This window comes from Geotrypetes seraphini, chromosome 5 (genome assembly GCF_902459505.1).
Source record: "Geotrypetes seraphini chromosome 5, aGeoSer1.1, whole genome shotgun sequence".
NCBI classification, from domain to species: Eukaryota; Metazoa; Chordata; class Amphibia; order Gymnophiona; family Dermophiidae; genus Geotrypetes; species Geotrypetes seraphini.
The window spans coordinates 236,753,736-236,767,302 of NC_047088.1; the positions used below are offsets into that span (position 1 = coordinate 236,753,736).

Genomic DNA, 13,567 nt, shown 5'->3' on the forward strand with positions numbered 1-13,567 from the left:
ACGCTGTACACAGAGAAAATGTTAATTATCATTTATATTCCGCGGGTTTTCAAAGAGGTCAAGGCAGATGACTTTATGCAATGTCACCTCAGTAACAACTATACAAAAATAGACAAATATTCCCCCTCCCTTTTTACTAAACTGCGATAGCGGTTTTTAGCGCAGGGAGCTGCGCTGAATGCCCCACACTGCTCTCGACGCTCATAGGCTCCCTGCGCTAAAAACCGCTATTGCGTTTTAGTAAAAGGGGGCCATAGTGCAAAATATAGACAGCAGATATAAATTCTCAAAACGGACACATTTTGATCACTAAGTTGAAAATAAAATCATTTTTCCTACCTTTTTGTCTGGTGATTTCATGAGTCTCTGGTCCTTCTTCTGGTCCTTCTTCTTTCTTCTCCTGCCCCCCCCTCTTTCTTTCTCTCTCCCCCTGGCTCCCCTCTTTATATCTGCCTTTCTTTCTCTCTCCCCCTGGCCCCCCTCTTTATTTATGCTTTCTTTCTCTCTCCCCCTGGCCTCCCTCTTTATTTATGCCTTTCTTTCTCTTTCCCCCTGGCCTCCCTCTTTATTTCTCTCTCCCCCTGGCCCTCCTCTTTCTTTCTGCCTTTCTTTCTCTCCCTCTTGACCCCCTCTTTATTTCTGCCTTTCTTTCTCTCTCCCCCTGACCCCTCTTTATTTCTGCCTTTCTTTCTCTCTCCCCCTGGCCCCCCTCTTTATTTTTTCCTTTCTTTCTCTCTCCCCCTAGCCCCCACAGTCATCGTGCCAATTTCTCCACTTCCACAATTCTTTCCCTACCCTCACCCCCAAGCCAGCAGCCGATTTCTCCCTGCTCCTTCCCCGATGTCCTGATCTTCATCGGGCAGCAGCAGCATTCACAATTCACTGCTGTTGCCCGCTTCAGGCCTTCCTCTCTGTCGGGTCCTGTCTTCATGAAAACAGGAAGTAGGCAGGACCCGGCAGAGAACAAGGCCTGAAGCCAGCAACAGCAGCGAATTGTAAATGCTGCTGCTGCCCGAAGGTAATGGAGCACGAGGCAGACCGCTTCTCCCCCCTCCCAGCCAAACCCCCGCTGACCCTCCTATCTCCCCCCCTCCGTGAACCTTTCCGACCCTCCCAGCGAGAGCAGCAAACCTCCTTCGCGGCTTTCTCCTCCCTCTGCCGCGTCACTGATGACGTCATCAGTGATGCGGCAGAGGGAGGAGAAAGCCGACGCTACTGGAGGGAGGTTTGCTGCTTTCGCTGGGAGGGTCGGAAAGGTTCACTTGGGGGGGAGAGATAGGAGGGTCAGCGGGGGTTCGGCTGGGAGGGGGGAGAAGCGGTCTGCCTCGGTGCTCCAAGGCCTGGTGCCATTACCTTTTTCGCCCCTCCCGCCCCACCCCCTTGGTACGCTACTGCTCTCCAGCTCTCCTTAGTTTGCCGGTTTTCTTTTTCGGCGACCGGCACGCTTTCAAAGAGACGCACACGTGCGGCTGCTCAAAGTTCAATCTTCTGCTCTGCTGCAACTTCCTGTTTCCGGTTGGGTCAGAGCAGAAGATTGAATACTGAGCAGCCGCGCATGCGCGGTTCTTTTGAAAGCGTTCCGGTCGCCGAAAAAGAAAGCCGGCAAACTAAGGTGAGGTGGAGAGAGGAAGCTGGTTAAACGATCGAGCCAGCGTGCGGATGGGCGGGTGGGGGCTTCAGGGACCGCACGATCCTTTATGCCTCACTGTGGTGACAAGACCATTCACCGCTCCACGGGGCGGTGATGGCCTTGTCCCCATCCCCGCAGAGGCTGCTAATTTTCATTCCATGTTTTTGGCGGGTTACCCGCGGCTAAACGCAGTAGCCGCGGGTAAACCGCCACCGTGTCATTCTCTAGTCCTTAGCTTCCTCCTCAAAGCACAAAAATGAAGAAACCTGAAGAATAAGCTCCTGCAGCTCTTCCCAGTGAAAAATATGCATGACCGAAGCATTCTCGCCAACTGGCGTTTCCAAAAAAACAACTGGACACATCATCCGCCACCCCCCCTTCCCCCAAGAGGATCTTGTGGATCAACCAAAAGGTTCAAGTCCTCATCAGGTGAAACCGTGTCTGCAAATAAAAAATCCTCATCCCAAAAAACCCGCATCCGCTTGGACGAAGACAAGGTGGGGGGACTGGACAGGAGCAGATGCCAAGGGGAGCTGAACAGGGGCAGATATTGAAGGCAAAGGCTCCCCCCAAAAAAAACCCCAAAAAAAACAGAGACCCCTGGGGAAGAAGCAGGTTCCCCAGCCGCCTGCAAGTAAACCTTGTATATGGCTAAAACAAATTCAGGGGCAAAAATCCACAGCGGAAAAGAAGAACTCACTGCGGAAGCAGAAGACACACTTTGGACCTGTTCCTGTCTTTCTAAAACAGGAGGGAGGTCACTTGAGGCCACATATAAAATAGTGGATTTTCCCACCAAAATAAACGTAAAGCCTGCCAAAAAAAACCTCCTTCAAAGGCTGTAGCAGCAAAGAGGCCTGAATAGACCCAGCTGCTAAAGTAGAACTGCAGGCAGCAGCTGCAGTAGCGGTAAGGGTGTCCCCAGCGGTAAGGGAAACCTTATTTCCCTGACCATCAGCAGCTAGGGAAATCCCTGTGTGGGTGGTAAGAGAAGCCCGGGCTTCCCCACTGCCTACAGCCAATGAGCAGTGCATGTGTGAAGGGGAATCCTGCTCGCTGGAACCCGAAGCCAACGAGGATTCCCCCTCGTAGCAGCTGGAGCACTTTATGTACATGCCGGCCACATCCACCACTAGGAAACACAATGAGCACTTTTTCTGCTTCTTTAAAGTGCTCATTGCGAACCACTAAAAGGGAAAATACAAACCACTGGTTAGCAATAAAATTCATTTAAAGCTAATTTAAAGCTTCCTTTCAGACTGGCACTGTCTCAGGATGTTTGGGGTTTTTTGGGGGGAGGGGTTCAATGTGCAACTTTACCTAAGAAATTAGCAGACCCCACAGGCTTTCAAAGTTATATGCCTTGCCTGAACTGTGGCAAGGCTTACAGCTGAGGCACTTCTAAGCAACAATTAGGGAGGTGGGGGAAAATGGGGGGAGGGACATGACTAGTTGAGTGTGGCACCCCGAAGTTGGATGGACCCCCGAAAGGGTCCCCCAAGCTCAGTTCAGCCAATAAAAACATGGACAAAAAAGGTCATTAATCAGATCCAACAGGCTCTAACTAACCAGAGGAAAGACTGCACATGCTTACCATCTCCACCTGAGAATAGACTGATTGTAGATGGGACTACACAGCCCACTTGTGCTGCCAAAAATCAATGTGTTCTCCACCTGCTGGTAGAGGAGCGTAAACCCATTTATTCTGTGTTGGTCTGGAGGGACGCTAAAGAATATAGGTATAACAACTATGCTGCTATGCATCAATCTTGTATTATATAAATTAACAAAATGACAGATGGCAGGTAAACCTAAAAATAGAAATTGCAAGGATTCTGCTCAGACAGAGAATTAATGCTCACAAATCTGGAGGTGAAGAGGGAAAAAGTTACTTCCACTGTTTTTGTGTGACGCTAGTGAATATGAATTTAAACAATCAAAATAACAACTCAATAGGAGGAATTTTGAACTAGGGATGGAGTAACTGCAAAAGCAATATTCTTAGGTAACTAAGCAATTATGAAGGTATGCACACTGTGAAGGAGTATACTTACTGCATTTTTTGCTTCATAAGATGCACTTTTTTCCACCATAATTGGGTGGAAATTTTGGTGCGTCTTATGAAGCAAGGTAACTTTTTTTAAACACCCCCACCCACCCTGTTGTACCTTTTTAAAATGGTCCACTCGTTGGGAGTATGTGGGCTGACTGCTGCCTGCCCCCGCCGCTGCTCCTAATCCCTGCTCACCACTGCTGCTCCCTGCTGGCCGCCACTGCGCTGCAACTCCAGGAAGGGAAGGGCCAGCGTGCAGCAATTGCATGTTGCTGGCCCACAAGCCTTCTCCCAATGTCAGAACTGACATCAGTTCTGACATCGAGAGAAGGCTTGTGGGCCGGCGATGTGCAATCGCTGCACACTGGCCCTTACCTTACCTGAGTTGCAGTGCACCAGTATCGGTGGACTGGGGCCAGAGGAGGAGTAATCGGTGGAGGGTAGGTAGGCTTCAGTGTGGCAGGGAGGGAGAAAGGCAATTTCCAGCGTGGCAGCGGATCGGGGCCAGAGGAGGAAGAATCAGCATAGAGTAGGCAGGCTTCAGCACGGCAGGGAGGGAGGAAGGCAGTTTCCGGCATGGCAGGGAGGACGAAGGACTAAGGCTGGAAGGCAGTGAGAGGGAGGAGGCACGAACTCGGGACATGGGAGGGAGAACGAAGTACAAAGGCTGGAAGGCAGTGAGGGGGCATGAACACGGGACATGGGAGGGAGGTAGGTCGAAGAACAAAGGCTGGAAAGCAGTTTAGGGGGGGGCACGAACTTGGAACATGGGAGGGAAGGAATAGAAAGGGGCAATTGTTGGGCCTGAGTGAAGAAAGGAGACTCATGACATCACCAGATAACAAAGGTAAGAAAAATAATTTTATTTTCAATTTAGTGATCAAAATGTGTCAGTTTTGATCATTTATATCTGCTATGTGTATATGAAAAATGAAAGAAACAGCCTGGCAGGAAAGGGGAGACAAGGTGCAGAGCCTGGTATATATTAGTAAACAATTTGGTTCAGAATGGTTTTTTTTCAGGTTTTCCTACTCTAAACCGTCTTATGGTCCGGTGCATCTTACGGAGTGAAAAATACGGTACTTTGCTGTGCTAGTGAGGAAAGAGATCAGGAGTGGTGATAATATGGAAACTGGAACTTCTAAAATGGAATTTCATTTTGAAATCCCTATTTCCCAATGTTCCAGAATTTTCAAAGAAAAACTCCATGAATGGTTTGAAAACTGCCCACTGTCATTAAAAATAAGGAACAATTTAAAAGCCTACCTACCTTTTCCATTCTCTTCAAAAGCTGACCGTCCAAGCAGCTCATCAGTTGATTCCTTTCGGCGACAGAGTTTGAAGAATTCAGTTAGGAAATCACCTACCAAAAGAAAAACCAAACATACCTTCTAGCATTAACCTATCATGAGAGGAAAAAAGAGAAAAATCAACTTGCACTACTGAGCAATACATCTGAGAATTCTGTTTTCAACGTACCCAACAAACACTGAGGGTTTTCAGCTTTTCTGACTCTCACAGACCACTGGGGAGCTTGGATGGGATCTAAATCACTGCAAAGAGAAGGATTCACAATTTTTTTCATTTAGATTACTACTAAAAATATTATGTATTTTGTTTACTGTTTCACTTAAAGAAAAATACAAACAAGTAGACCTTAAACACTGCCAGTTTCTATATTGCAAATACTACAGACCTAGCTGGATTACTGGTTTTACCTCTTATCCTAAGCATCCTGAAGGCCAGGGAGATATGATAAAAACAAATTACCTCAAAAAGTTTCAATAAGGTTTAAAGAGAAATTATTCAGTGTAGTAGAAGAACAAAGGTTCATATGAAACGCAAAAGGAGTTTGCTTCTACCATCTCCACTGGGAGGCTGTTTTATCCATCATTACTTCTGTGAAAGTAACAGTTAACTCCTCACACTACTACTTTATTATTTTTAATGTGCACATTTTTACTGAAGTAATTTAAGAAAAACAGCACAAAAAATAGATAACCAAGACAAATACAAACAAGTATAACAAGATTCTTTCAAATCTTTCAGCGTATAATTCAATCCCACATTTTATAGTTTCAAGAAAGACCCCCAAAAAACTACTCAATATAAGAAAGAAAACCTCAAGACTAGAAGGCGCAGTTACTACTCACCTGTTAGCAGGTGTTCACCAAGGATAGCAGGATGATATTTACACTGATAGGGTAATGTCATCTCGAACAGCCCAGCGCAGTAAACGTTTCTCAGAATTCTTCTAGAAGCCTTTGGAAGCCATCTATCTTGCATGCGTACATCTTCCTACATGCCATTGATGCACAGGCCCAGCTCAGTCCAATACAATAGCTCATAGAATTCAACTTCAATGGAAGGTAGGCAGGGAACGACAGTGTGGCTATTTATAATGCTGTCCTCAGAGAACACCTGCTACAGGTGAGTAACTGCTTTCCCTAAGGCAGTGTCCCCCAAACTTTTCCAGCTGGCGGAACACTAAATGCAGTGCCCTGGTCAGAAGGTACCCGGAAGTTGATATGATGATGTCACGCGCCTGCGTGACATCACCGCATCGATGTCCACGCATGAGCAGAGGCCTGTCTTGCCACAACCCCGCCGTTACAAGGATCTGGGAGATGACGGCCAGGAGAAGAGGAGAGACGCCGGCCAGGAGGAGAGTCATCCACGCCGGCTGATTTCCTACAGGATGTGCTTCTCGTCAGCATGGACGACTCTCCTCCTCGCCAATGTGTTGCAGCACACCAGAAATCTCAGGTGGCACACAATTTGCGATACACTGCCCTAAGGACAAGCAGGATGTAATAGCCACACTGATGGGAATCCCTAGGTACCATGCTGCTTTAAAAGGAGTTACAACAAACAAGATCTATAATGCAATCAAATAACAGAAACATACTTTTAATATTTTGTTAAGACAGTCTTGAACAGAAACAAATGGGCCTGGAAGATGAAGTTGGATTCTGGATTCCAAATAAATTCTGAAAGACTATCTGATTAAATTGACTGTCATGTTGGGAGTCTGTTCTAGACCAGTGTTCATCAACCTTTTTACACCTATGGACTAGCGGAAATAAAATAATTATTTTGTGGACCAGCAAACTACTAAGATTGAAATTAAAAAAACCATTTCCGCCCCGTCCCCAAAAACCTTCTGATCCCATCCCCAGTTATGTCTAACACCAGCTCTAGCAGGATGCATATTTCAAATCAAATTATTTTTTTCTACCTTCTGTCATCTCTGGTTTCTGCTTTCATCTTCTTTTCACTCTCTTCCTTCCAGCGTCTACTCTCTCTGTCTCTTCAATCCAGCTTCTGCCCCTTCCAACCACTGTCTGCCCTCTCCCCCTTCCATATGGTATCTGCCTTCTTTCTATGCCCCTCTCCCCTATCCACCCAGCCTGCGTCCCCTCTCTCCCTTTTACATAATTCATTCCAGCTTCATTGCTCTTCATTTTTCTCTCTCCTACACCAGATCTAGCATCTTTGTCCCTCTCTCCTTATTTCTCTGCTGACCCCCCTTCCCAGCATCAATCTCTCACTACTTTTGCATTCCTCTGTCTCTCCTCTTTCCCTCATCTGATCTCTCCATTCCACCCTGACCCCTTCCTCTCCTCTAATCTCCCTGCCAGCTGTTTCCTTCTTTTTTTCCTCCTCCCCTGTCCAGCAGTACCTGTTCTCCCTTCCCTCCTCCCCCTAACCAACAGTAACTCTCTTCTCTTTTCCCCTCCCAGCAGCATCTCTCCTTCTCCCTCCCTCCAGGTCCAGTAGCAGCTCTCCCTTTATCTAGCAGCTTCCCAGCCTCCAACAGTGGCTTCCTCCCCTTCCTTCCAGTCCCAGCAGCTCTTAGAACTTGCCTGCAGCAGTGATTCTCTTAGGCAGCCTTGGGTCCTTTGATGGGTCACGCCTCTGAGGAAAGAGGAAGTTGCATCATGAGGCAGGCCGTGACACAGCAAAAGCCCCAAGGCTGCCTAAGTGAATCGCTGCTGCAGGCAAGTACTGAGAGCTGCTGGGAGGGGAGGGGAGTGGAGGGAAGGGAGTTAGATGGAGGCTCTCGCTGGCCCTGCACAGACCGACAGGAATTTTACGCACTGATCTCGCCGGCCCTGTGCAGACCAGCAGTTGAAGAACACTGTTCTAGACTATGGCGAGTTGCTTTGTAGATCTCCTTTATGGAGACTGATCTCAAATGGGCTACTGATGCAGCCATAACTCTGACACAGTGAGCTGTGACAAAATCCTCCAGAATCAGCACAGCTTAGGTATAAATAAAGGAAATGTAGTTTGCTAGCCAATTCAAAAGAATTGGGGAACTGGCATTGGGGAGTTGGCTCTTCGGGTCAAAAAACAAAAAGCTAGGTGGACTTTGTGAGCTTTAGTCTGCTCCAGACAGAATGCCAAGGTTCTCTTGCATTCCAGTGTGCTGAATGGGGAGAGGAAGAAGCGATATGGATTGCTCTGAAAAGAGAAGATGGAACTTCTATCTATGTGGGTGTAGTCTACAGACCTCCGACTCAGTCGCAGCAAATTGATAAGGATCTGATTGTGGATATCCAAAAGTTTGGAAGGAAAGAGGAGGTTCTGCTGTTGGGAGATTTCAACCTGCCGGATGCAGACTGGAATGTTCCGTCTGCAGAATCGGAAAGAAGTAGGGAGATTGTGGATGTCTTTCAAGAGGCTCTGCTCAGACAAATAGTGACGGAACCCACAAGGGAAAAAGCGATATTGGATCTGGTCCTCACAAATGGAGAGAGTATCTCTAATGTTCGAGTGGGTGCTCACCTGGGAAGTAGCGATCATCAAACGGTTTGGTTTGATATAACGGCTAAAGTGGAGAGCGGCCGCACGATACTTAAAGTCCTAGATTTCAAACGTACAGACTTTAATGCTATGGGAGAGTACCTGAAGAAAGAGCTGTTAGGATGGGAGGACAGAAGAGAAGTGGAAAGACAGTGGTCTAAGCTGAAAGGAGCGATAAAAATGGCTACGGACCTTTATGTGAAGAAAATCAATAAAAACAAGAGAAAAAGGAAGCCGATATGGTTCTCCAACCTAGTGGCTGAGAAAATAAAGGCGAAAGAGTTGGCGTTCGTGAAATATAAAAAAAACCAAGAAGAGGAGAGCAGAAAGGACTACAGGGTGAAACTGAATGAAGCCAAGAGAGAGATACGTCTGGCGAAAGCACAGGCAGAAGAACAAATGGCTAAAAATGTAAAATAGGGAGACAAAAATTTTTTCACATATATTAGTGAAAGGAGGAAAATGAAAAATGGAATTGCTAGGCTAAAAGATGCTGGGAACCAATATGTGGCAAGTGATGAGGAGAAAGCGAATGTGCTAAACAAATACTTCTGTTCTGTGTTCACAGAAGAAAATCCTGGAGAAGGACCGAGACTGTCTAGCAAAGTTACACGAGAAAATGGAGTAGATTCTGCGCCGTTCACGGAGGAGGGTGTTTATGAACAACTTGAAAAACTGAAGGTGGACAAAGCGATGGGACCAGACGGGATCCATCCCAGGATACTAAGGGAGCTCAGAGAGGTTCTGGCGAGTACTATTAAAGACTTGTTCAACAAATCTCTGGAGACGGTAGTGATTCCTGGGGATTGGAGGAGAGCGGATGTGGTCCCTATTCATAAAAGTGGTCACAGGGATGAAGCAGGAAACTACAGGCCGGTGAGCCTTACTTCAGTTATTGGAAAAATAATGGAAGTTTTGCTGAAAGAAAGGATAGTGTACTTCCTTGAATCTAATGGGTTACAGGATCCGGGGCAACATGGCTTTACAAAAGGTAAATCGTGCCAAACGAACCTGATTGAATTTTTTGATTGGGTGACCAGAGAGCTGGATCGAGGACATATGCTAGATGTAATTTACAGTGGTGCCTCGCATAACGGACGCCTCGTACAGCGAACGCTGCGCATAACGAACTTTTTGTCTTGCTCCCTATAACGAACTTCGTTTCACACAACGAAGTCGCCCGAGGGGCCCGGGGGGGGGGGCGGAACTACTCTCGCCGCTTCCTAATGTGAGCCGGGAACAGCAGCACCCTCCTGTCTGAATGCAGTGTTCCATCATCTCCCTCCACCTTACCTTAGATGCCGAGTTTTCCGGCTTTCTTTTTCGGCCAGCCACACACTTTCAAAGAGCAGCACATGCGCGCATGCTCTGTTGTTCAATCTTCTCCTCTGACGCAACCGGAAACCGGAAGTTGCAGGAGAGGAGAACATTGATCAACTCCAGCAGCTGCGCATGCACAGCTTTTTGAAAGCGTGCGGCTGGGTGAAAAAGAAAGCTGGCAAACTCTGCATATAAGGTGAGGTGGAGGGAGGGAAATGTAGGGCTGCAGAACGAATTATTTTGTTTTACATGTATTCTTATGGGAAAACAGGGCTGCAGAACGAATTATTTTGTTTTACATGTATTCTTATGGGAAAACGCGTTTCACACAACGAACGTTTCACATAACAAACTTGCTCCTGGAACGGATTAAGTTCGTTGTGTGAGGCACCACTGTACTTGGATTTCAGCAAAGCCTTTGATACAGTTCCTCATAGGAGGCTGTTGAACAAATTTGAAGGGCTGAAGTTAGGACCCAAAGTGGTGAACTGGGTCAGAAACTGGCTGTCGGACAGACATCAGAGGGTGGTGGTTAATGGAAGTCGCTCGAAGGAAGGAAAGGTGAGTAGTGGAGTCCCTCAGGGATCAGTGCTGGGGCCAATCCTGTTCATTATGTTTGTGAGTGACATTGCTGAAGGGATAGAAGGAAAAGTGTGCCTTTTTGCAGATGATACCAAGATTTGTAACAGAGTAGACACCGAAGAGGGAGTGGAAAAGATGAAAAAGGATCTGCAAAAGTTAGAGGAATGGTCTAATGCCTGGCAACTAAAATTCAATGCAAAGAAATGCAGAGTAATGCATTTGGGGATTAATAATAGGAAGGAACCATATATGCTGGGAGGAGAGAAGCTGATATGCACGGACGGGGAGAGGGACCTTGGGGTGATAGTGTCCGAAGATCTAAAGGTGAAAAAAATAGTGTGACAAGGCAGTGGCTGCTGCCAGAAGGATGAGGCATAGTCAGTAGAAGGAAGAAGGTGTTGATGCCCCTGTACAGGTCATTGGTAAGGCCCCACTTGGAGTATTGTATTCAATTTTGGAGACCGTATCTGGCGAAGGACGTAAGAAGACTTGAGGCGGTCCAGAGGAGGGCGACGAAAATGATAGGAGGCTTGCGCCAGAAGACGTATGAGGAGAGACTGGAAGCCCTGAATATGTATACCCTAGAGCAGGGGTGTCCAATGTCAGTCCTCGAGGGCCGCAATCCAGTTGGGTTTTCAGGATTTCCCCAATGAATATGCATGAGATCTATTAGCATACAATGAAAGCAGTGCATGCAAATAGACCTCATGTATATTCATTGGGGAAATCCTGAAAATCCGACTGGACTGCGGCCCTCGAGGACCGACATTGGACACCCCTGCCCTAGAGGAAAGGAGAGACAGGGGAGATATGATTCAGACGTTCAAATACTTGAACGTATTAACGTAGAATAAAATCTTTTTCAGAGAAAGGAAAATGGTAAAACCAGAGGACATAATTTGAGGTTGAGGGATGGTAGATTCTATAGCAATGTTAGGAAATTCTACTTTACGGAGAGGGCGGTGGATGCCTGGAATGCGCTCCCGAGAGAGGTGGTGGAGAGTAAAACTGTGACTGAGTTCAAAGAAGCGTGGGATGAACACAAAGGGTCTAGAATCAGAAAATAAGATTAAATATTGAACTATTGAGATTAAATATATAAGATTAAATATTGAAATATTGAGCTATATGAGGCACAGCTATACGATGGGAGGGATGTTATTGAATGAGAGTACCCAAGAAAGGGACTTGGGGGTAATGGTGGACATGACAATGAAGCCGACGGCACAGTGCGCAGCGGCCGCCAAGAGAGCGAATAAAATGCTGGGGATAATCAAGAAGGGTATTACAACAAGAACGAAAGAAGTTATTCTGCCGCTGTACCGGGCAATGGTGCGTCCGCATCTTGAGTACTGCGTCCAGTATTGGTCACCATACCTTAAGAAGGATATGGTGTTACTCGAGAGAGTTCAGAGGAGAGCGACACGACTGATTAAGGGGATGGAAAGCCTTTCATACGCTGAGAGATTGGAGAAACTGGGTCTCTTTTCCCTGGAGAAGAGAAGACTTAGAGAGGATATGATAGAGACTTACAAGATCATGAAGGTCATAGAGAGAGTAGAGAGGGACAGATTCTTCAAACTTTCAGAACATAAAAAAACAAGAGGGCATTCGGAAAAGTTGAAAGGGGACAGATTCAAAACGAATGCTAGGAAGTTCTTCTTTACCCAACGTGTGGTGGACACCTGGAATGCGCTTCCAGAGGACGTTATAGGGCAGCGAACGGTACTGGGGTTTAAGAAAGGATTGGACAATTTCCTGCTGGAAAAGGGGATAGAGGGGTATAGATAAAAGATTACTGCACAGGTCCTGGACCTGATGGGCTGCCACGTGAGTGGACTGCTGGGCATGATGGACCTCAGGTCTGACCCAGCGGAGGCATTTCTTATGTTCTTATGTTCTAACTAAGGCCAGTACTGGGCAGACTTGCACGGTTTGTGTCTGTATATGGCCTTTTGGTGGAGGATGGGCTGGGGAGGGCTTCAATGGCTGGGAGGGTGTAGATGGGCTGGAGTAAGTCTTAACAGAGATTTCGGCAGTTGGAACCCAAGCACAGTACAGGGTAAAGCTTTGGATTCTTGCCCAGAAATAGCTAAGAAGACCATTCGGGTCTTTATCTGGCGTCATCTACTATGTTACTATGTATGTTTTATCTTGATCAGCACATGGTTAGCAGAACAATTGACTGGTTAACAGGGCTAAGGAGCAGGTTCACCAAACATTTGATTCCAACTCCTATGTTTCTAATCTATGGGCTCAACTTCTATTACTTATGTATAATAAGTAAGAGAAATTTGATTAAAGAAACATAGGATAATCACTGATTCTACAGTCCTGCTGGCTAAGACAGAATTCTGACACTACCTTAGGAAGGAACTTTGGTTTTGTATACACATACTTTCTGTTAAACTTTACATAAAATGGATTGACTATTAAGGCCTGGAGTTCACTGACCCTGTGGGGTGAATTAACTGCCACTAAAAACAAGACCTTCTAGGTCAGGTACTTTAGATGACAAGTATCAAGTAGTTCAAAAGGAGCTTTTGATCAGCTGGGTAAGGTGAAATATCCAATGATGGGGAGATTTTAGTAAGAGCAATCCCTCATGAAGGGAATTAAAGGCTCAGCAGAGATGGGTTTACCCTGTAAACATTGATAAGCTCCAATTGCACTGAGGTAAATCCTTATGGAATTGGTCTTGAGACCTGCCTCCAAACAGATGTACAAGGTATTTAAGCAATTGTGTGCAGGACAGTAAAAAGCATCTAGGACCTTGATCTCATACCAGACGGTAAACCTCTTCTACCTGAAACCATATGAATTTCTAGTGGAATCTCTCCTGGAAGCCAGCAGAACACAAGAGACTTCCTCCAGTAAGTTAAAAGAATCCATTTTTAACCTCTCAATACTCAAGCCATGAGGGCCAAAGACTGGAGGCTGGGATGCAATATGTACCCCTCTTCCTGAATGAGGAGGGCCAGAAAGAATTCCAGCCTCTACAGGCCTCTTGACGATAGCTCCAGAAGTAGAGGGAACCATATCTGTTGTTTTTCCTGCCAGATAAATGACTGAGGTCTATTGCTTGGGAGAGAACCCACTTCCACATCCTGAATGCCTCCTGATACAGGAGGTACAATCGAGTACCTCCTGTATATTGACATACAACATAGAAA

General features: G+C 46.4%; 1 protein-coding gene across 1 annotated transcript in view; it reads right to left on the bottom strand.

Annotated features, from left to right (window-relative positions):
* Window positions 1-13,567, bottom strand: part of RAB3GAP1 (RAB3 GTPase activating protein catalytic subunit 1) — a 168,333-nt gene that overhangs the window by 109,206 nt on the left and 45,560 nt on the right. Inside the window, exons 11-12 of the mRNA XM_033945735.1 lie at window positions 5,163-5,236; window positions 4,954-5,046 (exon numbers count right to left, since the gene is read on the bottom strand). Coding sequence (XP_033801626.1) covers window positions 4,954-5,046; window positions 5,163-5,236 — 167 coding nt within the window. The remainder of the gene's footprint in view (window positions 1-4,953; window positions 5,047-5,162; window positions 5,237-13,567) is intronic.